At 38.8% G+C, this 27406-nt stretch overlaps 1 protein-coding gene across 1 annotated transcript; it reads right to left on the bottom strand.

Annotated features, from left to right (window-relative positions):
* Positions 1-9773: 9773 nt before the first annotated feature.
* Positions 9774-25842, bottom strand: MINAR2 (membrane integral NOTCH2 associated receptor 2). The gene is made up of 3 exons (XM_049649123.1): positions 25678-25842; positions 13461-13688; positions 9774-9953 (listed from the first exon to the last, which is right to left on the bottom strand). Exons 1-3 carry the CDS (start codon positions 25840-25842, stop codon positions 9774-9776), a joined length of 573 nt encoding a protein of 190 aa, XP_049505080.1.
* Between the last annotated feature and the right edge of the window lie 1564 nt (positions 25843-27406).

The following is a 27406-nucleotide window of genomic DNA, read 5'->3' as shown; positions in this document are numbered from 1 at the left end:
AGTCCCTAGGCTTTCTTGCTAAGGTGGTTTTTAGGTAATAGAATTACTAATTCCTGCTTGGTAATTGCTTTCAATTACTTATTGGCTGAACAAGGGGGGTCTATGCCATAGCGAATACCTCCTGCTGTACTTGGATCAACACTTCTGGGATTGTAGCAAATACAAGATATTAACAAAAGAAGCCCCTTGCGTAAAACAGGCTGATGCACCTTCAGGTACATTCTTTGATTTTCTTGACACAACAAACACCTATACTAGATACAACGGGATGCAATTTTAGAGCATAATTTTGGGTAAGAGAGTGAGAACAACCAAACTGTTTTAAAATACTGAATGAAATGGAAAGAGTTCCCAAATATTAAATGGGTACACTAGTAAAAAGATTAATGAATCTATAGGCTGGACATCGTACTATTGTTTTTGGTGATAAAGAATTCATGGAAATCCTCTGGAATATTTGTTTTAGGAATTCATCTGCAGGTGGTAGAACCAGCCTATCTCAGGACATAAACACAACACAGAACTCTAAAATAATCCCAACTTTCACTTACTTTTTCTTTTCCTTTTTTTTAAGTTCATTTATATTTATTTTGAGAGACAGAGAGTGAGGGTAAGGGGCAGAGAGAGAGAGAGAGACAGAATCCCAAGTAGTCTCTACGCTGTCAGTGCAGAGCCTGACATGGGGCTCAAACTCACAAAGTGTGAGATCATGACCTGAGCTGAAATCAAGAGTCAGACACTTAACTAAGTCACCCAGGTACTCCTTCACCTACGTTTTAAAAGGCAGCTCATTTAAGCCTACTTATAGAAACTATTTGATGTAGAACTTTCTGAGAATAAGCTTTCATATACCATTCAAGGATGGATGGATGGATAGATAGATAGACAGATAGATAGAGAGATGATAGAGTCCAATAAAACTGACATTTTGGTGCATAGTTTTTAAGGTTTTAATGCATGCATAGATCTGTGTATTTACCAGCAGAATTAGGATATAGAGCAATTCCATCACCGCCAAAACTCCTTCAGGCTGCCCTTTTGTAAGCATGCACTCAAATCTCCCCAAACCTTGGCCACAGTTGATCTTTTCTCTATGGCTATAGTTTTGACTCTTGTCAAATACATTTTACTCAGCGTTTCCCACAATGGTTCCTAACACTCTGGGGAGATTCCAGAAATGCCTTACAGTCTAGATGAACGTGGTAACATTGATCATTTCCTTGTGGATAGGTTCTCAAAGGAAATGCAATGAAATAGATAAAAGGGGTTAAGATGATGCCATGATTCACTCTCCATGGGTACCCATATATGTGGCAAGACAAAATGGGAAGGACTAATGAAATACTGATAATTGATCTCTTTCTCTTTCCCTAGCATATCTCCTGCCATCGTCCCAAATGATTTCTACCTCAGACTGCATTGACAAACGTGAAGGAGACTTCCACGGAGGGCAAGGACCAGAATCTAAATCGCATCATTCAAAGAAGCTGCTCTTATCACAAAACAGGACAGACTCAAAAGGGGTATACCAGATCACACCAATTGCCTTCCTGCCTTGGAATGATTAAAAAAAAAAAAAAATCAAGCTCTAGGAGGACACAGCTGACTAAGGAATATTGCTTTAGATGGACAGAGGAATGGAGATTCTCACTTATGCCCAAGGGTGGGTGAAGAAGGGAAAGGAAGGTAATTTAAGTGGGTACCTTGAAAAATAGGGGGTTTCTGAGAGATGAAACAAATTTGCCATTCCTTGGATGTAGCTTAAGAACAGAAACCTCAGAGATGTACCCCCTTCAAGGAGTTCTGGGGAAAGAGTAAAAATAAAAAAAACGGCACATGTGGACGACAGAAGAGTCATGTTTTACCCACTGTTCCCTGTGGCATGGGAGTAGCATCGAAGGGGTCCATACTGTTCCCATGGCTCCAGGGGAAGCTGTGAAAATGAACTTGGAAAGTGAGCTGATGACCATCCCGAGAGGCCACTTGACCAAAAGAAAGTCACAGACTGAAGGAGATGCACATTACAGTGAGGCATGGGGACCTTTGGAAGACAGCCAATGGCTGGCAATCCCAGAACACTGTATGGGTGACTATTGTGTCACCATAGGAGCCAGTACCACATAGCACTGATGCCACCAACAAAGGAATGCCACTCCCCCTGCCATGGGTGTGCAGAAGATTATCTGGATGGACTTATCCTTCCCAGACTTGTATCCCCTCCAGAAAAGGGTGCAGGAAATTCAGAGTTAAAATACGAACCTGAATGAGACTGACTTAGTACTCCTGATCAATGGCTGATTGAATTTGCCCCAACACTATTTTCTGGAGGCAGATCAGTAGCTCCTTTTCTCCTCACTCAAGTCGGTGGCTGTAGAATTGAAACCTGAGACATAAATTTGGGATCAGATGGATTCACTTTGTATCCCAGAAACCAGTGTTAAAGACAATATGTGGCAAGAATGCTAACCTCTAACTCACACAAAAATCTTGCTGACACACAAGAAATCACTATTGTATTACCCATCATGGCCCAGGCTTTCTCAGTATTTCTTCCTGCACAAAACATATTTCTAAGATTCCATTTAAAATGCAGTACCAATTTCAGTACAACCATTTTTTTTCCATGTTTATTTCTTTTTGAGACAGAGAGACAGCAAGCAGGGGAGGGGCAGAGAGAGAGGGAGACACAGAATCCAAAGCAGGCTCCAGGCTCTGAGCTGTCAGCACAGACCCCGACGTGGGGCTCGAACTCACGGACCGCAAGATCACGACCCGCCTGAGCTGTAGTCAGACTGAGCCACCCACGCACCCCTCAGCACAACATTTTAAACTAAGTCATTATTAAATAAAGATCAGGTTTTCAATATGTTAAGGGTTATACTGCTCATGAGTTTAGTGTTACCAAGGACAGTATAAAGGCAGGGAGATACAGCCTGGACAAAGAGAGCACTTAGATCTCCATATCTGCCTTTTCATTCCAGAGGGAAATGCTACCAAGTAGACTGCGCATCCATGAGAGCCTGGAGTGAGTATTGTGACATTCGCAAAACAACCCCGGATCTTTATGGGCCCCCTCATCCCTGAACCCCAGCTTTGAAAGAGTTTGCTAAGGAGCCCACACTCTTCAAGATCTTTTCTCAACCTGAAGAGAGAAAGAAATCAGTCGGGGAGCTTGTTAAACAAGAAGATTCGGATTGAGCTGTCCTGGAATTCTGCATTTCTTAACAACCATGAGCCACAATTTGAGCAGAGACTGCATGGAGGACTTGGTTAATGAGTTCTGGGTGCGCAGCTTGAGCTGCTCCATCTGAAGACTTCTCAGTATGGGACCTCAATTACTGTCACCTTCCTGCACCGCAGCATGCTCGACAGTCTCGGCAGGGCCCTGCTCCCCATGCTAGGGCTTCATCAGCACAATTAATCACTCCAGTTCTCTGCAAGTTCTCCGCTCATTTGTCAGGATTTCCCTGTTTTGACACCAAAGAACGACATCTCTCAAATCGTTTAGGAAGTAGTTTCCCATCCTGGTGCACACCTGCCATCTGGTGGTGAGAATTTAACGCCAAGTTACAGGGAAGTAAGAGCCATCCTTTAATTCTGCCTCCCCTGCCCCCTTTCTACTCCCTCTCCACCCCTCTCTTGCTATGGTTAACAATTCAAAGAGTGTTTGGTGAGTGTAAAATTTAAAAGGTGATGTTGCCACATTGTGCCTCGGTGCCTCACGTGGCGGGATTGGAGAGTGGGCATTTGAGAGATTCATTCCAGGAATGCCTCTGAGGCTGAGGTGAAACTAAAAGCTTGCAGGAGGTTATAATCGCCTCCAAGTGGGTTTGATGCCAATGCCTATGGAACCAGGCTCCTCCTGTCCAGACCCTAGAGGAGCTGGGACTTCCTGGGGCTGACATGATCCAAGGCAACGCTGGAGAAATCAGGTCTTGTGCTCTGGAACACTGTGATAGAGGAAAGACATTCTACCAACATTACTTACTAAGAAAGGATAATTAGCCCATGAATATTCTTAATCAAGAGGTCTAGGGTTGGCTTCTATTTCATTTATTTTTTATTGATTGATTGATTAACTTTATTTGAGAGAGAAGGAGAAAGCATGAGTGTGAGGGGCAGAGAGAGAGAGAAAGAGAGAATTCCAAGCAGACTCTTGGCTGTCAGCACTTCTTATCTTACAGAGAAGCCACATGAACTTAAATGGGCAAACTGGCATGACCGTAGGGCATTCGCCTTTACTGGCACAGCGGGCGCAACTGTGTTTGCCCTTACTTACATCATGCATTTTCTGTATTCACTCTTGGAGACTGGAGGTGAAAAAGAATACGCTGAGCTTGGAGGGGAGAAGAGAGAAACTGCTCCTGTTTCTGTCAACATCTGGAATCTACCAAACTCTCATGCCGGTAATGAGAAGATGAAAATGAGGGTGGAAAGAACACCAGAATACGTTTAGATCATGGAGGCTCTCACTCCGGTTTTTATTCTGACAGGTCTTCCGACGGCTCTGCACCTCAATCTCGTCTCTTATAAAACGCAGGTTTGACACTTCTCCCACAAGATTGTAGTTGAGGTGATATGAGACTGTGGAAGTGGAAGGGTTTTGAGACTATCAAACACAGAAAGAATGACCATGTCTGTTGTGTTGATACTGGCCCGAGACAGCTCAAATGAAGGCCAAACGGACAGGTTGAGGTGTGTGTGTGGTAGGTATGGGCTTACAGGGAAGCTGTCCATGGGTATCCACTGAGAATCTTTCTGAATAGCTCAAAAATGGCTCTAAAGTTGTACATTTATGTGTTGATAATAAACAAAAGAAGAAGAAGAAGAGGAGGAAGAAGGGGAGGAGGACGAGGAGGAAGAGGTGGCCACAAACCACAAAGCAGACTCTTAATGATAGAGAACAAACTGAGGATTGATGAAGGGAGGTGGGTGGGGGATGGGCTAGATGGGGGATGGGCATTAAGAAGGGCACTTGTGATGAGCATTGGCGGTTGTATATAAGTGATGAATCACTGGTTTCTACTTCTGAAACCAATATTACCTTATAGGTTAACTAACTTAGAATTCAAATGAAAACTTGAGAAAAAAAATAAAGAGAACACCATTAAAAAACTAAGTTTAGAATTCATGAAAAAGGCTTATGATCATCGTATTAAAAAAATAAAACAGTGGCAGGAAATACAGTGACATGATTCTCTTAACGATGAAGTGTTGATTCTAAATGGTTTAGCCTTTTAAAAAATAGATGTTTAGAAAGTTTCATGAACTACTATTTCACTTATACTGACTGATAAAATTTGGAATCTAGCACAACAATCATTTTATTATTCAGGTAATTATCTAAACAACGTTTCACCAACCTGGACCACTTGGACATGAATTCAAATGTGAGGGAATTTATTTCATAACCTGGAGGAAAAAAAAAAACCTAACAAATTTAATTAGCCTAACACAAATGCTTGCTTTCTTCCTTTTGTCAGGAACTTGAAAACAGTAAGCATAGTATGAATAAAACTGTGTGAGCCTCGAACCTCATTTCTTCTGGCCAGAGAAACCTCTTCAGGGAACTTTTTATACCAAAAACATGGGTTTCCTTATTTAAAATATACATTTAATTTCAAATTTTCCTTTTGAAAGAGAGCCTTTTGTCTTTGTTTTTTATATACACATGGAAGCACATAAAACCAACACACGCAGAATTTTCTACCTCGTCTATCTGTTCAGTAGGCCTAAGGTGTGGAGAAATAGTAAGAGCCCTGTGAAATGCCATCTATTTGAGGCAGAGGGGAAGATGAGGCAAAGGACGGATTATGAGATGGAGCCTTGAATGAGGACAGCACACGAGGAAGCCCAGCGCACTTCCTAAGAAGAGAGAGCCCAGTTTGCTCGGGAGTTTTTCCAGCAGTCTGCACAAAGACGGAAATGTGATCAGGTACATGAGTCATAGTTCATAAAATAACGGCAGAACAACCGCTCTGGCAAGGAGCTGTGTTCCGTTTCAGAAATTGCTCACTTCAGTTGAATATTCTCACCTCAAGTTGGGCAAGAGCCTGGACTAAGTGAGTTTTTGGAAGGAACCAGAAAAGTTATCTTTCCTCTACGAAGCACAGTCCGTTAGACTCTGTGAGTAAGTAGAAATCCAGAGAGCTTGATATTTATCGGCCCTATCTGACGCCAGTTTTAAAATTATTTTTCATATCTGATAAAATTACCTCTTCAATGACACGAGGGGAGAATTTCAAAGCTGGTACTACACAATAGGTAGAGGGAAGAGAGGAATTAAAACATATTTTAAAAAATATTTACAGAGAGCTAAAAAGGAAGCAATTCAGACCATGCCTTACCTGAAATAGTGGTAAATAATTTAATATTCCTAAATTCTTAACCAATTTGAGGTCGGGAAGGAGGCAATCTCTAAGAATACCTCTACTTTTGACTTTAGCATAACTTGTGTCGTAGAGCCACGAGTTTATGCCGAGGATCCCTCCTCTAGTCTTCAGGAATCAGTCTGACTCTAGGGCAGTCATGTCTCTTTTCTTGCAAGATGAGAGGAAATCAAAATTAGCGGTTTTGAGAGGGAAGGTAGGAGCTATTGGCCACCTGATCACACTGTTGCTAATCACAGCAGCATACTTGGGCTTTCACCTGCAAAACGCCTTTGGTAAAATACATTTTCATGGACTAATGGCAAACGCTATATTTCACCACCAGATGGCAGCAGTGCACTCTGGAAAAATGGTGCGGCCAAGGACGCTTTTTCTTTGTTTTCTACCCACTAAACTCTCCGCTAGGTGACAGCAACATGAATATAATAGGAATAGTCATTAATGGGTTATGTAGAAAACAATTTCATTTCTTCTTTTAAATCTGAGAGCAGCACTTTAAAACAGGATCCACAGTTGGAATGTTTTTCTCTAGAAAATTACCAGACTATGTGCTTTTAGGCCTCCCACACACTAACCTAATATCCAAAAAACAAAACAAAACACAACAAAGCAACAGAATAAAACTTTTGTGGGGAGCATCTTCTAAAGAGCCCGGGAAAGATCACTGTTTGAAACTATTATCACTGAAGAATTTGGGGAGCCCAGACTTCCTCACCCAATTTAGAAAAAAAAGTAGTGACTAAAACAGTCATTTTTTGAACATAATAGTAATTACTATTTATTGACCACCTATTATGTACCAAGGACTGTACTGAAATGCTTTAAAAATACGTTCACTGAATCTGGATCAGAGGTTGTTTTAAAAAGCCCAGATTTGAACTTAAGCCTGTTTAGGGCCATCACCTCTGTATTTTCCATGACCTCATGCTTTTTCTGCTAGAGCCATTTTCAAAACCCATACTGAAGGAGAAACTGGAACGGCTTTCACGGTATGATTTTGAGGGCACACAGGAATATACTGACTCGTCTTTTGACTTTCCCTTTCATGTAGATGCATCACATTAATCCAATGAGGGATAACATATTTTGATTCTATAGTTACACTGAAGGCTAAACGTGAAGATTGGTTTGGGAGCAATGCAAAGTAATAAACACATCATGTTGAAATCTAAATGACTGCTAGCTAGCATCATGGACGAGAAGCAGAGGAGGGCTGGAGACAGCAGGGGGACGGATGCCAGGCTCCTGACTGGGCAGGAGAGAAAGGTAATGAGATGGGGGCAGGGGCCAAGAAGTTGAGGCAGGCAGGTTGACACAGCTGTCCTGTGGTTATCCCTGCTGAGTGCCCTTAGAGAGCCTTACCTGTAAGTGACCCTGGACAGCTGGTTGTAACCTGGTGCAGCACAAATGCTTTCCACGTGTAGCAGAGACCTGAACATGGTTTGAATCCCTTAGAGGCGAACTTTGGGCAGGCTTCGCAAACTGGGTTAATAGCAAGAGGTTGTCTGCCAGGCACCCACAGTGAGCGGGCCTGTCCTTGGAAGTCCCCAGGACCTTTGTTCTTAATTCAGTTCTAAATTGGATGACAGCGTATTATAAAGGAGGAGAGGAATAAGAAGTCAAGTACTACAAATATGGCTCAGACTACCGTTGTGCACAATGATTCTATTGTACGGTAAAGCTGCACTTCAATAATTTTTATTTCAGGTAACTCTAAGAGAAATACAGTAGAATGGTGTGCTAGTCCCAAAGGGCCAAAGCTGATGAATGGGAAGAGGAAAAGGTCCCTTTTCTGTTTTATGCACTAAACAGTGTGGGGGTGGGAGTGGGGGTAGTCCTGAAAGAAGAGAAAGGAGTGGGCGAGTGACGTAGGGTCCAATGTTCTAGGAAAAAGCTAAGGGAGGTGACTTGATTCTCTATCTGTGGCCAGAATCATGTCCCTGGTTATCTGTAGGCAATGTCAGGTACCTCAGGGTACCGATAAACTAGCACATACTAGTTGCAACAGTTGTCCTTAACTATGCAACTACTTACTAGGACCCAAGTATTGTTCTTATCTGGCTCCTGTTTAGTCCTTAGGCAAGCCCCACGGGGGAGCTGATTCTTATCCTTTCTCAGAGACAATAACTAGCCCAGGGTCCCACAGTTAGCAGAAGACAGGATTCAGATCCCATTCTCTCGGCTGTATTTCCTCTGCTTTTGGAGGGCCTTCCTCTGAGGCCATGGCTGGTGATACATACTCACTGAGAGCCACCAGAGGTCACACTAGCCAATGCGGATCAATTAGTAAGCAAGATTGGCTGGAAAGGTAATTAATTTTGGGGTGCCTGGCTGGCTCAGTGGGCTAAGCATCCAACTTCGGCTCAGGTCATGATCTCACAGCTGGTGGGTTCAAACCCGGCATTGGGCTCAGTGCTGTCAACTCAGAGCCTGGAGCCTGCTTCGGATTCTGGGTATCCCTCTCTCTCTGCCCCTCCCCCACTTGTACTCCATCTCGTAAAAGTAAGTAGACGTTAAAAAAAAACTAAAGAAGTGTAATTAATTCTATAACTATGGCCTGTTCAAGTTTAGGTGTACTGACAGTGCGACATCAAACTGAGGCATTAAAAAGGAATCCTGGGAAAATAAGAACACGTTTGAGTCAAGCCCCTCCACCACCCCTTTTTTTCTGGCTTAAATAGGAACAAAACGAGATAAAGCAGCTTGAATCCAACGCAATAGATAGCACAACCACAAGTTTTTAACCTGTATATCTGGCAGCCAAAAAATGATTTGCTCAACTTCCTTCCTCCCTTCCTTCCTTCCTTCGAGAGAGAGAGAGGGGCACACGTGAGTGAGGGACAGAGAGAGAGAGAGAGAAAGACTCCCAGGAGAGGCAGAGAGAGAGGAAGAAATGGGGCTCCCCGGGCGAGCTACTCACCCAACCACGGGGGACTCAAGCTCCGGAACTGCCAGGTCATGACCTGAGTGGAAGTCAGGCACTAAACCGGCTGAGCCACCCAGGTGCCCCTGATTTGCTCAGCTGTCTTAGGGAGGAAAGGAGGGTGGGGGTGGCAAGGAGGTAAGACAAAGCTGCTGACAATTATTGGTGCGGTTTCGTTCTCTATTCTAAGTGTTAACTTTTGGTTGTATATGGTGACTTTTCTGTGATCCCCAGAAGTCCTGCCTCCCAAAGGAAAAAAGCCATTCTGGAATTCTTACAAATTTCGTAGAACAAAGGAGAGAAAGCCAGCTTATCTCCAGCAACATTTGTGTTCTACGAGATGATTACATTGAGCTGTACATTCAACCATACATTCATACTACTTGAACATGTTTTTCTGCGAATGTTTATTTAGAAAGATTTTTAAGAACTTTCAAGTGTCTGTGTCTGCAGCAGTTTCTTTAGGTGAAAAACATGCAAACGGTCACTATGAAAACCAAGATGCAGGCAACAAGGAGCAAAATCAGACCTATACGACAATATTTTGAATGCTTTTCTTGTTCCTCTTCCTTTTTCAGTAAGGTATCAAAACCGGGCGTGTACATGTCTCCCAACCAAAACCGTAGGTCATTAGGATTTTCCTAAAAAAAAAAAAAATTACATAGGAGACTAGGATCAATCAGTGATCAGTCAGCGTTACACACCACTTGATACAAACTCTCAGAGGTTTGAAGGCCAATAGTCCTATTGCCCTGAGTGAAGCTTAAGGGTCATGGTTGCAGTAAGAGAGGCTAGGCTTCCCTGAATAGCATCATTATTTCTCATCAGCAATGGCTAGCAGCCGGCTGGCCAGCCTGCCCACCCTCTCTGCCTCTCTAGCCTCAGGGGTCGATGACTTACCTTCAGGCTAGCACTGCCAGGAGAGGAATGGCTCACGTATAGGGAGGTGGGTGGATACTGGTGATGGCAATACCATTCTTCGACCACATTGCTACTAGTTTCAATGTCCTGCTCTTAGAAAAGCTAAAATATTAAAGTAAAATTTGGATGAACTGTGCAGAAGGATAGATGATCTTGAAATCCTTGTCGAAATCCTCTCTTACATTCTGCTTGTAGTTTGCTCTGGTAACTAAATATGGGGTTTCTTTTCTCCTTTCTTACTGATAAAACTCTTAGTATTTTAGAAAAATGGGACTGACCAAAGGCACTTGGAATTTTATAGCCTGTAAGAGGTGGAAAAGTTTCAGAACATACGTTAGGGGCTCTTTCTGCTAGTTATGAGCTATGGATAAGGATGGCGATGAAGAAGTTGAATTCATGAGGTATAGAAAGAAATTCTAATGAGAACAAACGTCATGATTTCCAGAAACATCTCTTTAAAAACTTAGTGCTTGGGGCACCTGTGTGGCTCAGTCAGTTGAATGTCTGACTCTTGATTTCAGCTCAGGTCATGATGCCAAGGTCTTGGGATTGAGCCCTACGTTGGGTCTGCACTGAGCATGGAGCCTTCTTGGGATTCTCTTTCTTTCTCTTCCTCTGCCCTTCACCCATGCCCCACCCCTCTCATATTAAAAAAAAAAAAAGTGCTGAAAAATGGTATCATGAGGTCTGTAAAAGCTCTGAGGTAACTGTATATGTGGAGGATGGTTAGGGAGGGGACTGACTCTGGTTTTAGTGAAGCAATACATCTATCATATTTACATTTGATCCTCCTAAACATAACTCATGGAATTTTCCAACAGAAACATTATTCCTCATTGCCAATGATGTTCAATCTCCTCAGCCGTACATTTGAACTTTTCTGTTTAGTGGTTTTGAGCCTTATTCTATTACTTACACTACAGTGCCAGCAACACTGGACTATCTACTGTTCTCACAAACTCTCTCACTTTCTTGTATTTGTGCGTTTTTTCTTGCTACTCCTGACAGAAGAGCTTCCCCACTCATGCAAACTCTCCATATCTTTTGGGATTCTACTCATTCTTCAAGTCCAGCATAAATTAACTTTTTCATGAAGCCTTTTTATAATCCAGTGTGGTTTTGTCCTCGTTTGAATCTGCATAGCACTTTCTACTATTATTACAAACACTATCCTCTTGCTCTATCTTGTTTTATAATTATGGTTTGTTACTTTGATCAGTTAGATTAACTATTTGACAACAGGGACAGGAATACTCATCTTTATAGTCCCTTTGCCATTCATGTGAACAACATGGAGGGGAGAAGAAGCTCTAGCATACAGTCAAGAAATGCTTGCAAAATAAAACAATACATTTTTTCCTAATTGTAGAAAGTGACTTCTTAAGCAGCCCAGTTATCCATTGATAGATGAATGAATAAAGATATGGTATATATATATATATATACACACACACATTGGGATGGTATTCAGCCATAGAAAAGAATGTAACCTGCCATTTGCAAAAACATGGATGGAGCTAGACAGTATTATGCTAAGGGAAGTATGTCAGTCAGAGAAAGACAAATACCATATGATTCCACTCATGTGGTATTTAAGAAACAAAACAAACAAGCAAAGGAACAAGAGAGAGAAGAGAGAGAGAGAGAAAGAGAGAGAGAGAGAAACCAAGAAACAGACTCTTAAGTATAGAGAACAATCTGATGGTCACCAGAGGGGAGAGGAGAGGGGGATTGGGTTGGGTGACATAAGTGATGGGGATTAAGGAGTGCAATTTTCATCATGAGCACTGGGTGATGTATGGAACTGTTGAATCACTATATCGTACAACTGAAACCAATATAACTGTATTTTAACTACACTGGAATTAAAATAAAAACTTAATAAAAAAAAAGAGAAAAAAAGAAAGTGACTTCTTAGAGGTCCTGATCTTCAGACTCCTGATAAAAACAAAACAAAAGAAAACAAAACACAAGATTACTGTTGCTAGGGGGGAGTGTCTGTTATGGAAACTTCCCTGGAAAAAAGGCTAGATTAAGTAGATACATCAAATCTATTAGGAGATTAAAAAACCTCAAAGTCTCTGGACAAGAAGATATTTCAAGAGTGCACATAGGAGATTTTTAAGTGTAAGACTTTAAGGGGACACAATGCTATCCCCTTTTCAACAGAAAGAAATCTTCAGGTGCTTAAGTTACGGGGCTCAGAGCAGATACACCTTGTTACATGAAGGGTATATGGAAAATGTCGGGCCTCCCTGACCCTAGGGCAAACCGAGGCTGAGGAGGAATCTAGTAAAAAATACAGGGCCACCCTCCCTGATGTTCAGGTATGTCTAGATCTTCTATACACGTGACAGAGGACACCACCAGGGGGCTGGGGTGGGAGTGCGGGTGGGCGGTGGGGAAAGAAAAACTGAAGTTGGGTTTAGGCTGGGTGAATGAGTTCATTGCATACTTTTCCTGTGTTGAAATGTTTTTGTTTTGTTTTGTTACTGAGACACAGGAAAATGTCCAAAATGTAAATCTGCAATCTTAAATCATTGAGTGGGCTTGGAATAAGGTGACCTTTGATGAGAACTGCCTTGCACAGTGCCTAAGACAGAGAATTTAATAAATATTTTTGAATAAATGCAGAATAGGGAATTCTTAAGTATTCATGAAATAAATGGTCATAAAACTAGGGGAAAACATACATAATCTACCAAATTAACTTTGAAAAACCTTTTACCTTCTAGGTAAACCTTCCTGTATCACATCATTTCCTCCTCTCCACACTATACAGATGCCAATAATTGCTGACACTGTAAAACTCAGAAGAAATCAATAAACATGTACTGACTAGGACAGAGAAAAGGATGCCAGATGCCACGATGATCTGACACCTGGACATTTGGGTCTAGTAAAAAGGGGTGGTCACCTAAACACCCATTAAAAAAATTTTTTTAATGTTTATTTATTTTTGAGAGAGAGAGAGACTGACAGAGCATGAGTAGGGGAGGGACAGAGAGAAATGGAGACACAGATCTGAAGCAGGCTCCCGGCTCTGAGCTGTCAGCAGAGAGCCCGATGCGGGGCTCAAACTCATGAACTGTGAGATCATGACCTGAGCAGAAGTGGGATGCTTAACCGACTGAGCCACCCAGGCACCCTTATATCCATTTTTAAAAAAGGAAACTTCAACTGATCTTCTTCAGCAACTGAAGAAGGTGATTCTTTGCTTTGAGTACCTTCAGGTGTCCAGAAAGATTTGTGTGCAGGGAATGCCTGTCATATTCTTCAACGGTCCACGAGGGGTTCTTTTTTCTTTCTTCCATAGCTTCCTCCAAACTTATGTCACCGTACAGTGGGTTATTCTTCAGAACAGAGGACAGGGATGGTGGGGGATGATCCGTAGCAACAGCACGCTGTGCACTGGGTCCTCTCATTCGCTGAGCAGTGATAGTCTTCTTCTCTCTCTGTTAGGAGGCACAGAGACAAGTCTCCTCTTACCAATGGGCCACTCACTGATGGCGGAGGATGAAATGTGAAATAACCGCCCCTGAAAATTTGCTGATTCTGCCTGGAACCCCAACAGATTAGGACAATGAACGAGGAAACGATTCTAGGATCTGGTCTGACCTAGAATCCTGTCCTTAACTGAGTTTTTTCTTTGCATGTGATCTTCCTCAGCTTTAGTAATCATTCATTAAAATGCTATTTTATCACTACAGAGAAAGAACGCTGTCCTTTAATTCCGATTGCAGAATTCTGAACAAAGCCAATTTCTTTTCCAGCTCACTTGCACTGAGATTTAATAACATTTTACTTCTTTCTATTTGTGCATTCCACGACCGATAAAAATAATATTTAGCATTGCCGGATTAATCCAGCAAAGTGAAGATTACAAACATTTTATAGATGTGCCTTGGCTTTTACAAAAACTCTCTTGGGACTCCTATTTCAGGCAGTTTGGAGGACGGAACAGCATCATATTCCTTTATATGTGTACAGACCAGGTGGCTATTAGATGGCTCTAATATTGACTTGCAGATTTTTTAGATCTTTTTTTATTGAAGCAAAATATACCATAGAAAATCGCACATATCATAAATGTATAGCTCGATAAATTTTCACAAACCAAATAAACCCGAGACGCTACCAAGAAACAGAGCACCTACCAGCACACCTCACTCTGCCTTGCCCTTCCCCTGCCCAAGGACAACCAGTGTCCCAAGTTTAACAGTGGACGCCAGTTGTGTTTTTGTGTCTGATCTGACCTTCAGATTTGTATTTTGCTTTTTTTTTCTTTCTTTCTTCTTATGGCTACAAAAGTATCATGGAGGTAGAAAATATTTCCATTGAAATTTGTTCATTGGTTAAATAAAGTTGAGAAGAAACAAAAGCTTATAGAGTAATGCCTCAGTTATCATGGGGCTTCAAGGGAGAGGAATTTCACATAAGTTAATTTTCAGAAAACTTAGGGTTAACCCTTGAAAGCTAGTGACACATTTCACTAATTTACAGCAATTTTTTAATGCATATGTTTCACATATTTCAGACTTCCTAAACAGGTTCAATAGCAATTGATATTCCTCTTAGTCATCTTTATTATCACCATTATACTGATTCCTCAGCATATATTGGGGTATATAGGTCACATTGAATATGTATTTATCTAAGCTAAATTGTAAACTAATTTTACATATAGTTTCCTTTTGAAATGGCTGATAAGCCAAAAAAAAATCATCTAGGTAAAACCATTCACATTCTCTTCAGCCTTACATTTCCCTAATTTCCTTAACCCATACATTTTTGACATGCTTAGCGGTCAACTTGGAGATCTTCTCTGAATTTATTATGTTGTTGGTCTGAAAATCAATTTATATTCTACAATACTGAAATTTGCAATGAAATAATACATCATCTTGACTTAGCATTTGTCTTTAAGATGGATGACCTCATAAAACATGTTTCTGAATTTGATATGAAAACAATTTGATATGAAATTTAGATCATTTCAGCTTAGCATAATTCTGACTCAAGGCTTTTTTGTTTTTTTCGAGAATAGATATCTTTGATCATCTTTGAGAGGGATAATTCTTTGGACACTGACAAATTTGCTTTGTCAGTTCTCTTGCCTACTAGACTATTCTTTGAGCTTCTTAAATAAGAAAGCTCTGTAAATGAGGAAAATACAGTTTGGGGGCCAGGAAAAAATAACAGACTCTATTACAGTGTATAAAGACCCTGAAAAACTAACAGGCACAAGATAAAAATTAATCAGACCTATAGTGTAAAAAGAACATGCAAACCCTTAATTCTAAACCATATTCTTGGAAGTCTGGGGTTTATCTTACTACATGGTGCCATTTATTTTTCTGTTGCATGACAATTTCATGTATGAAGGCATGTGAAGGGAAAACTAATAGAATATTTTTACTAAGGTATATAATAGAATATTCTTTACTAAGAATACGATAGCAATATAAAAATACTAATGATGGTTGAGGTTCATTCACATTTTGATAATTTTTCTCAAATAGCCTAAGGGAAAAAAAAAGCATGTATTTGATTCTAACTCTTGACCCCACTAGATTATATTTACCAAAGGAAAATTCAACAGTAATTCTATTATTTTAGCCATATGGACTCTACAATAATTTGTATTTTAAAATATTTAAGGAAAGTAACATTTCAAAGCTTACCTGGACTTTTCCGTATCACCATTACTTTGTCCATTTATCTTTTATACACTTAAATCATTATTTACAACATTTATATATAAGTAAACTATCAATCAGTAAAATTAGTGAAATAGAGTGCACGTTGAGACAAACAAAAACTGAGAGTATACAATTAATAGACCAATAAAGAAAGAGCCTCTAAAAAAACTGTACTCCAGAAAGAAACTTGATAATAAAAGGAAAAATTAAGAAGAAATGCCGAACAAAACAAAACAAAACAAAAAGGAATATGGAAAAAATATTGATAAGTCTATCTATCTCTCTCTATATATATCTAAGTAAGTATTGATTTTATGGTAAAACAGAGATAATAATCACCAATTTGGGAATTTAAACAATTTTTAATTTATTTACAATTTTTTTTTATTTTAGAAAGAGGGCAATAGCATGAGTGGGGGAAAGGGGTAGAGGGAGTGGAAGAGAGAGATGGAGAGAGGGGGAGAGAGAGAGTCTTAAGTAGGTTCCACACTCAGTGCAGAGCCCAGTGCAGGCCTTGATCCCAAAACTCTGGGATCATGATCTGAGCTGAAATCAAGAGCAGGATGCTCAACCAACTGACCCACCCAGGCACCCCTAATTTGTGAGTTTTTGAATAAGGGATAACTAAGTCACTTGACAGTAAAATTTAACACAAATATTTTTTATTAGAACATTTTAAGAAATCAGGTTAGTGAGAGGATAGAAATCTTAGTAAAAAATTGAGAAAGAATCCATAGTTTCTAAATCAGTACAGCGATAGAAAAAAAGATAAAGGAAACTTGATAATAAGACAATAAAATTGAAACCAAGAATGGGGGAACTTCAGCAAAATAGAACAATTTTAGAAATAATCATGTTAAATGTAAATAGACTAAATTCTTTATTTAAAGACAGTGATTGTCAGGTCAGATTTTTAAAATTAAATGAAATTATGTGATATTTATAAGAGGAGTACCTAAAATATAAGGACTCAAAAATGAGAGTGAAAGAATGTGAAAAGATATACTGGCAAATGAAGAAGAATGGGAGCTATGTATTGTGGTGACTGGTTAAATGCCTATGAATTTTATCCTCTTCTCCTAAGCATAAAGGATGGATGACTGTCTTTCCCAGTCTGGCTTGAAGTTAAATTGGGGCCAGCTAAACCACCTCCAAGCCTGGCCCCTGAAATCTTCCACAAGATTTTTGGCTCATTTTCCATTTTTGTGTCACTGTTAAGTAAGGGTTCTGTGATGGCAGAACTACAGGATGAAAGAACTTGAGGCCATGGGTTATTGCTTGAAAAAGAGCTGCCTCTAAAATCCACCTGCCCTTTTTTAGATTTCTCGTGAGCATGAACATTCTTTTTAGTTACTGGTATTTTGTGGGGTTATGTGTTAGTACAGCCTAGTCTATCCTCCCTAATAAAGTAGTAGATCTTGAAATTCCACAAACATGTGGCATGGACTTGCAGCCAAAGAGTGGAAAGGTCTGAGAGAAACATCAGAAGCTGGAATGATGGTTATTCATATCCTATAGGAAAAAATTTTTTTTTGCATAAATGTCATTTGTTGTAATTTGGAATCTAATCACCTGTAGCTCTAGGAGAGATACTTGTGAAATAATCAGAGAATTCATGTACATATAATGACATTACAATAATCATAGCATTAATGTGCTACAAGAAAGAGATGAGATTAGAGACAGCTGCATAGTTGGAAAGAAGAAAGAAAGTAGAGAGGAATCTAGGCATCTAGAAATGTGATGCCTTCTATTGTTGAAAGTCTGTAGATCTCAATACTAAAACACAGAATTATTTTTTTTTAAAAGAATTGAGTAAAAAATACCTATTGAAATTTCTCAACTGAATAAAATGACTCAAGATAAAGATCATGCTAGGCTGTGCTTTCATAACTGTTATCCCTGAGAGCCTCTATGCGGTTGTCACTGACTCTAAAAATACAGAAATGGAGGCAGAAAAGCAAGGCATTACAGCCTATTTGAGAGCTATGTCTTCAAAGAACGTAGGTGTGTTTACTGGCATATAAAAGTGACTGCAAGTAGTCAGTTATGTTAGGTAAGATACATTAATAAATAGCTTCCTAAATTCTGTAAAGAATGTATTACCAAAGAAATCACAAGCCTACACCTAAAAGCTTTTAAATATTTAAAATTAAAACAAAACAAAAGAAAACAATGACAATAATCCTAGATTTCTAAATGTCCTTGAGTAGGAGTAAACTTTGAAGTCTGTCCTTGAAGCAGGGTCTACTTCTGATGTGGCAAAAGACAAAAGTGAACAAGGAGATGCTTCCTAAAGAGTGTAATCAAGGACTATAGAGAACAATGCATCAGAAATCCTTCTAAAAAGCAGAATCATGCCCTAATCAATCTTCCATATCCTCAAAGAAGGAGGCCATGCAAACTACTCCCATGGGATCTCAGAATTACTTTGGAATAGTGACGGCTGTGTCTTTAATTTTTCCCATTCAGAAAGGGAGAGTTTATATATATATGTGTGTTATTTATATATTGTGTACATATATAATATATGTTATGTAAATATGTTTAACATATAAGTATTTATATATGTATATGCACTATATATATATACTGTATATATATATACACACACACACACACTATATATATATATATATATATATATATATATATATATATATAGTGTGTAAATATATTTGACAGAATGATAAACTGTGGCAAAGCCTAACTAGCAAATCCATTTCTTCTTAAGGGCATACAACAACAAGGACATATGACTAACAACTCATGGTTGACCCCTAAAATCCCTTGAAAGATTCCTGGGTTACTCTCTTTCCAATGTTCAGACCTATGGAGATTCTGATATAGTAAACCCTCAAAGGAACAGTCTGGATTCCACTTGGAAGCCAGGCCTTTAGGACATCTACATCACCCACATCAGATGTTGTGAGAGATACATTTTATTGTGTTAACTCACTAAAATTTGTTTCCATAACATAACTTAGCCTGACTAACCACTAAGAAAGTATATATTTAGCAGACAAAATAGGTATTAAAATAAAAGACTTTGTTAGTTACAGAGAATTGCTAGAAAGTGAATAAAGACAGATATCATCAGTAAAATATAGCAATTCTAAACTTGTATGTATCTAATAAAATAGTATCAAAATTTATAAAGCAAAACTTGACATAATTACAAGGAGAAATTTATGCAGAGAATTTTTATCAAGCAGACAAACAATTACTAAAGATAAAGGATTTGAGCAATAAAACCGAGTTTGATCAAGTCACATATACTGACATCTTCATTAAACAACTGAATACATTAATTTTAAAATATACACTGGATATTTACAAAAGTTGATAATGTACTAGACTTTAAAACAAATTTCAAAGACTCAGTATTATATGGATTGTGCTGTTTGAACACAGTCAACTTAGTTAGAAATTTGTATATTTATATCAAAAAGTTAAAGTACCACGTTTTGTAGAAAACTAAACCCACACTTCAAAGAAATAATGGAAATTAAAAATTTAGAATAGAATTGAAATGGAAAATGCTACATTTGTAAAATTGTTGGGTGGAGTTGAAATGATATTTTGAGGGAGTATTACAAAAATATTTTCCTGCATTATAAAGGCAGAATGAGAAAATGAGGTAATAAGAAACAATAAAGATAGAAGTAGATATATTACATTGTATGTTAACTGCAATTTAAACAAATAAAAAAGATAGTAGAAATCAATAAATATTACAAATTAAAAAACAAATATATAATAGGATGAACAATGTTGAAAACTATTTCTTTGGAGAGGCTAAAAAGATTAAAACATGTCTGGCAATACAGCTCAGGAAAAATAAAAAGACACAAATCCAGTGTTAGAAATGTAAAGAAACAATGAAAGAGACATAGCAGAGATTAATAAATGTAATAGGAGAATAATATGAGCAACTTAAAAACTTTATGTGCAACTGGGCAGTTTCCCTCATAATATAACTTATCAAACTTAATTAAGAAAAAAAATAGGGGGGCTTGGGTGGCTCAATCTGTTAAGCATCTGACTTAAGCTCATGTCATGATCTCATGGTTCATGAGTTTGAACCCCGTTTGGACTCTGTGCTGACAGCTCAGAGCCTGGAGTCTGCTTCGGATTCTGTGTCTCCCTCTCTCTCTGTCCCTACCCCGCTTGCACTCTCTTTCTCTGTCTTTCAAAAATAAATAAACATTGAAAAAATTTTAAGCAAAGAAAAAATAGAAAATGATAATAAACCTGTGATAATTTGATTAATTGAATCAATAACTTAACATCTACCCCTAATTGAAAATTATCAGGCCAAGAGAATATTGCAGTCAAATTCTACTAGATATCCCTGAAACAGATCATTTATATTTTGTCAAACACTTCCAGAAAATAAGAAAACAAGGAATACTCCCCAATTCACTTTATGAAAGCTTGGCATAAACTCCAGACAAAGGCAGTAAGTAAAAGAAAAGGTAATTTAATTATAGGACAATTTCTCTTATAAGCACAATGCAAAAGTCATGAATAAGCTATTGCTAAAAAGAATCCTACAATACATATAAATTATACATACCAGAATAAGATTTATATCAGGAAATAATTTTTACCTGGAGGGTGATTTAAAATTAGAAGATGAATGTAACTCATCACATTAACAGGAAAAAAAATGCAGAATTTTACAACAGATTCTGAAAAAGATTTTGAAAACATTCAAACATATTTAAAGCAAACTTTCCTAACCACCTGGGAATAGTAGGGGATCTTTAAAAATTAATTAAGAGAATCTACATAAAACTTCCAGGGCATAGTTTACCAAATGGCTGCAATATCAGAAACATTTGTTTTAGTTTCAGAATTAATACGAGGATGTCAGTAATCACAAACATTCACATATTATTTCAGTGGAAGCCCTAAGCAATACAATAAGAACAGAAAAATAAATAAAAGGAATAGGGTTTTAAATAAAACAAAATAGCGGATAGCATGATTAGATGTAGGGATGTTTACAGTCAAAATAAAAGAGATTTAACACTATTCCTGGATTTAAGATTAATATATAACAATTACATAGTCTATAAAAATCAATGGCATGCATGAGTAACACTTTATTATGAAACATGATTTAAAAGGTTCTAGTCTTAAAAGCAATGGTGATATAAATATTTAGATATACACCTAACAAACTTTATGAAAACTTCTATGTGGAGAATTATAAGATATCATTGAAGGGCCATATGAAGAACTGAATAAATAAAAAGATATACCATGTTTATGGATTGGGAGAATCAAGATTATAAAGATTTCCATTTTTCCCCAATTTAATCTGTACATACAACGAAGTCCCTTTCATAATCATAAATGCCTTGCAAACAAGGCATTTGGTTTATCTATTACTTGTGGGTATACAAACAAAATCAGCTCCCCAGTGACCCCAGTAATTCTGTTTCCCAAATTGCTAGGATAAGTTTTCACCAACCCCTCAAAATTTTCAAGATAAAATTTAAAATCTCAGACAACAATTACCAAACCTTTGTTGTCTGACACAGGCCTTTCTTGAAACTTGTTTCCTGCCTTCTCCTCCACCTAACCTCCCACACATGCTATTGTAATACTCAGAGCATCCTTAATAAAAGCTTTAGTGCAAGAGGCATTTGGGTCTGATCTGAGAGCAGTATGATGAGACAGCTTAGGTGTTGTTTCTGGCAGCACACCATCCAAGGCTAAATTCCAGACCCCACTGGAGATTTTGTGAGCTGCATAAATTTAGCATAACTTGATAAATTATGTTCTGATATTTGCAAGTAAATCCCTGAACAACTGAGTGGTGCCCATCAATCTACTTCCTAGATAATAATTTAAGAGCCTCAAAGGCTCTTCCCCAAATATAGGCTTAAAAATGGGAGTCTAATGTATATGCAGGGCATTCTTTTCAGAACGCTAATTGGAGGATTAGGAATAGAGACATTTTTAGAGAAGGCAAAACAGATTTCAGGGACCTGTCCAGAGACAGATCATTAAGTACAATTATAGTATGCAAACAAGCAAAACAAAACAAAACAAAAAACTGAGATGGAAGAGACATTAGAACATAGGGGAAAAGATAGCTCTTAAGACTGTAACAAAAAGTGAGGAAAATGACTAGGAAATAAACCCAGGAAATGACACTGCCTAGAAATCAAGGGAAGAGCAACCTCTTATCCTTGGTCTTTTGCTCCAGCTCACACGTTTAGCATGGAATGCTATTGGGTTCTGAAAAAGATGTGATGGAAGCCAGGAAAAGATAAAACAAAGAGATTAGTCTGAAATGACTCTGAAGTCTGACTGCTAATCAAAAAAAGGGGGGGGCACTACATTATCTGAAACAAAACATATTTTATCATTTAAACTAAAAAAAAAAATCACCCTTTTCCTTTCATTACCTCGTTTTATAAAGCGATTGGCAGAAATATTTAGAATACAATTCCACATGCCTTCATCAGATACATGCGCCAAATTATTTTAACAACCAGAAACGTTAGATTTTGGCGAACATTTGTTCATTGCACTGAGATGAAATTTATTGTGAAGCTTCTTTGCTTCTCTACTGAAAGAATTTAAGAAGGAGTAAATATAGTAGAATCAAGAAATATATGCTCATACTCTCTCCCTGCAAACATGGATGACCTGTGTATTTGCCAGGCATGGAATTCACAGCATCCTGAACTATAGGCATGCGTGAGAACGAGTGCTTGCTTTTCTATATGCCCACAATTGCTTTCACGTGTAATAATGGCTTAAAGAATTTCCCCTGAAAATGTTATGTGAATTTTTATAGAAAAGTTTTGAGATGGATAAGAATATGCTGCATATAGTTAGGAATTCAACTTCACATTCGGGATTATGAGATCTGTGTTTTAACTTCTGAATCACCACTAATTTTGAAGGCAATTGTTGTTAGGTTAAGTCCTTTGACATTTCGTGATGTAGTCTGAATCCCAAACACCACGCACCTGGGTGGTGTGAGACCCAGCGGTAAGCTGACACAACTCTGAAATCTGTGTAGATTTCGTGTGAGTAAAAAATCTACTGCTTGAGTTATGGATTCACAGATGTATTGACTATATTCCCTAACACCACCATCTACACACAAGCACATACACCCCTCCATCCACACTATAAATAAAAAAATGCAAGTAGTATTATCTACTGTTTTGCAATGTCTAATGAAAGGATAATTTCAACACACACAACAGACTGCTGTCTAACAACAACAACAACAACACACGTTTTTTAAACTTTTATGGGAAATATTTCCTCTCAATTGTTTTACCTCATGTTATTTTACTTGTTCTCATTTTAAAACAAATATGTAAAATTAATATTATTCTAGTTTTTCAAGTGAAAATATTGAGGCATGAACCAAGTAAGAGCCACAATAGATGTCTCTTAAAGTGGCTTACTGTGGATGTGAGACAAGAAACCAGGTTTCCACCCTCTTTATTCGATGCTCTTCCTGTTGGTTTAATGCATCCCCAGCAGACTGAGGGTTTTTAATTAAGAACTTCTGACAGTGCCACCTTATGCACCCTTAACGTCTCAAATGCACCTGATATACTTTGTGCCTTCTTTCAGGTATCTCTACAGCTACTTAAAACTTTAGTAAGTCCTTTATTTTAGGTATTTATTTTATCCCACAAATATATCACTCCTGGATTTTTTAAAATAACAGCTAATGAGAGAAGAACTACTTATTCACATATTGCAAATTAAAGTAGTAAATACAAATAATTGTTAGTCCTAATTTGTGTCATGGCTACCCAGCCAACTGAATTTGTAAGATTTATTTCCCCTCACCCTGTTATTTCAATAGTAAATTAGCCTTTATTCTGTCATTTTAATGTTATTTTAGGGTAAAAGGATAATTAAATCGAGTTCATGTGCAGTTTAAAATTACCAATAACAGGGGTGCCTTGGTGGCTCTGTTGGTTAGGTGTCTGCCTCTTGGTTTCTGCTCCGGTCATGATCTCACAGTTTGTGAGTTCGAGCCCCACATCAGGCTCCACGCTGACAGTGCAGAGCCTGCTTTCCTCTCTCTTCCTCTCTCTCTGCCCCTCCCCTGCTCACTCTCTCTGTCTCTCTCTCAAGAATAAATAAATAAACTCAAAGAACAATTAAAAAAATTACCAATAACATATCTAAAGACATTCATAGCAGATTTTTACCTCCTTGTTTTTTTGTTAAATAACCGCTTCAACTCATCAGGGCCTACCTATTGAGAAAGATGCCCCTTAAAAATTGGATGCATTTCATTCAGGTTTAGGAACAACATTCAACAGAGCTTTAAACTGTGAAGATTCCCGTGAAGGAAATAGGTCAACTCCAGTACCAAACAAAAGATGTTAGATTGATACGTTCTAACCTCAAAGGAATTTATTGGATATGTTTTCTTCTACTAAACTTCATAGCATAGGAGGGCCAAGGTTTTCTGAACTGATTTTTGAGTCATTTTATTCCGTGGCATAAACAATGAGGAGGAATTTATTGTGTTTAACTTAAAACACGAAAACAATAACCAAAAAGGTGTGTATGGGTGGGGGGAAGAGTTTTGAGGATTCCAAAAGGGAAGGATGCAAAATTTTTTAAAAAGTCAGTTGTCATAACAGGCTGCCTTATGATGGAAATAAATTAAAACCCTTATAGGTGGAGGAAACACTTACATAATCATTTGAGTGTACTTGATTTTGAATGATCTCATGATAAAGGTCCCGAGGAGCCCACAAACACACCACAAAGGAGTCACTTTACACCAGGACTCATGAGTAGCAACTGTTTCTTAAAAGAAAACAAATTTCTGTTCAGGGAATTTGAACCACTCCAAAGGACTTAATGACTTGCAGGGGTTTGTAGGTCAGTCACATCTGTTCTGAAATGAAATGCTTCTTCCTGTTTCTAAATTGACTAACCCTTAACCCCATTAGCCCTCACGTCTTAAAACAAAGATTATTCCTGTTTCTTGAGCCTTCCAACAGTCAGGGCCTTTATGTTTATTCCAGCACATGGAACTCATCACAATTTTATTCCTCTCTTTTGGTCAGCAAAAAGAAGGAAGGTGCAAAAGAAGAAAGCGAAAAAATAAAGTGTGCACTGGGTTTGAAGGTTTGATTGTTATGTCTTGTCTACATGGATACCTGCAGAAAATAAGAGTATCTAAAATAAAAGGGAAGAGTTCCCTCTATTTTGTTTTCCTTCAATCATTGGGTTTCCATTGTTATGCTGACTCTTCTCTGCAAGAAATGAAAGGGAGCCAGCCTACATAAGGCAAGAGCAAGTTCCCCAGTGGTCTCAGAGGCTGTATTTGAGTCCCTTTTTAAGCTTCTGCTGCTTTGGGCTTAGAATGCACCAGAAGAGAGATGTAGATTTTCCCCCCAGAGTCTTATTTGCAAAAGTAACAAGTGGTTTGAAAAATTCTGAAGGAAAGGAGTAAAATGAAAACTAGGCAATAAAATGAGGACGGGCTGCAAAGCTAGTGCTTGGCGGAAAATGAATGTTTGCAGGAATTCACATATTTTATAAAGTGATCAGAGAGTTTCCTTACGTTAAGGAAGAGAGAAAGACCTTTTTAATATTGCAAGGGCAGCCACCTTGTACCGTGTTCCCTACAGCCTTCCCCCCACCGTCCCTGCACAAATAAGGAAATAATAGGTAGTGAGAAAGAACTGATCCTCGCCTGGGGGCTTTATGCTGTCCTGGACTTTACCTGTGAGTACACGAGGTTTTGCCAGTGCTGGGCGGCAGGGTGATTCCCACCTGGAAACCTCACCAGGCTGGCCTGAAGAAGAGCTGAGTTCCTCATGAAAGACTTCACATCGAGCCGCAGGAATTTGTCAGGATGGTTGTTATTTGGCAAAACAGAGAGATCCATGTCTCCCCTCGTCTACGGTGGAAAACAAAGGTAAGTGAGGCTGCTTCTGTCAGACTCGTCCATTATTAATGAGCCTGAGGATGCTCCGGTTGGCATCTGAAACCAGGTCTCTCAGCTACACGGGGGAGCTGTTCTCGAAATGATATGCTGACGCACATAGACAATGCAGCGTCCTGCCTTGCCTTTCACACACAGCACGCCAACACACGCACACACACACACACACACACATACATACACGCATGCACACACACACATTTAGGAGGCTTAAAAGAGACAGATGAGGTTGTACTCGTTAAATTACACAAAATGCCAAAATTAGATATATAGTGCTTAATGTCTCTCCATACAGGGTCAGACATAACGGTTTAAGAGGAACTAGTCTTTGGATAAAGGCTGCCAGAATTTCAGTGTCACAGGCCATAACTGGAGCACATGAGATATCACCCGTAAGGAAGAGATTTCTTAATTTTTCTCTCTGAACATTGCCGACCTAACACAGCTGATTTGGCCCTGCCGATGCAGTCTCCCATATGATATGCAGGATCTTGTTTCTCCTCCTGTTTTGACTCCCAGAGTCTCAAGCTCACATGAAACCTGACCACTTTTAGGTTGTCAGCTTTGGTCTGAACTGAGAAATGGCAAGAATTTTGCTGTTATAGTTTGCTACAGGAATTCAGCGCCCCAATCTACTGCCTTGACCCATATGCTATCCAAGGTCCCGTTGCCTCTGTTCCTGGCTGTATAAACTCCTTCTGTGTGCTTTGGTGTTCACACAGCACATTGGGAACCAAAGGGGAACATGTCTGCTGGGTTTGGATGATGTGCTGTCCTAAGTGAACCCATCTGCCGTTCAGGGAGCCAAGGTGGGAGTGAGGCTGAGGACCCTGTATTAAGCCAGGAAGTAATGATGCCTTTAATGGAGATAAGCTCTCACATTTCAAGTCACTCTGCCTCAGGCAACCCATGCTTCTCATTGGGAAAGTATGGATTTCCATCTAGAATAAGAGGAATACTTTCCCACCGTGAGAAGGCAAAGGATAGATGCATCAGCAGTTTTAAAAAGACATAGGTTGTTTGTTATGTGTGCACCTCTGTAAACCCATCTGATTCAGCAGGAAGGTTTCTCTTCCAGGGGTAAATGGGGTCACATGTGGAATGTATCAGCACCAGATTTCAGAAGAGTGCCATATAGCTTATAAGAACCAGCAGCCAGGATGTTCTCAAATTGAGCAAGACACTAGAGAGTACTTACCTTCTTTATAGCAATAAACATGAGGGAGTTTAAAAAATCCTGTCCTACTTATAGCTGTAAAACTGGTTTGAACCATCAACATTTTCTGTAAGAATGTTTTGGACCCAGACTCTTCCACTGTCTTGCAATATTCGAAATAAACTTGGGTAGTTTTAACAACATATTTACTGGAGAAAGTAAGAGCTACTTCATAATGACAGTTAATAACAAAACAGTTAAATCACAAGTGTTTCAAGAATCAAGTGTATTATGTGCATGTGCGTGTGCTTGGTACATTCTGGATTTTCCTGGCTGCTGCCAGAATACATC

This window comes from Panthera uncia (assembly GCF_023721935.1).
Source record: "Panthera uncia isolate 11264 chromosome A1 unlocalized genomic scaffold, Puncia_PCG_1.0 HiC_scaffold_17, whole genome shotgun sequence".
NCBI classification, from domain to species: domain Eukaryota; kingdom Metazoa; phylum Chordata; class Mammalia; order Carnivora; family Felidae; genus Panthera; species Panthera uncia.
Note: the sequence above shows the minus strand (reverse complement) of the source record. Positions and strands in the feature narration are given on the sequence as shown.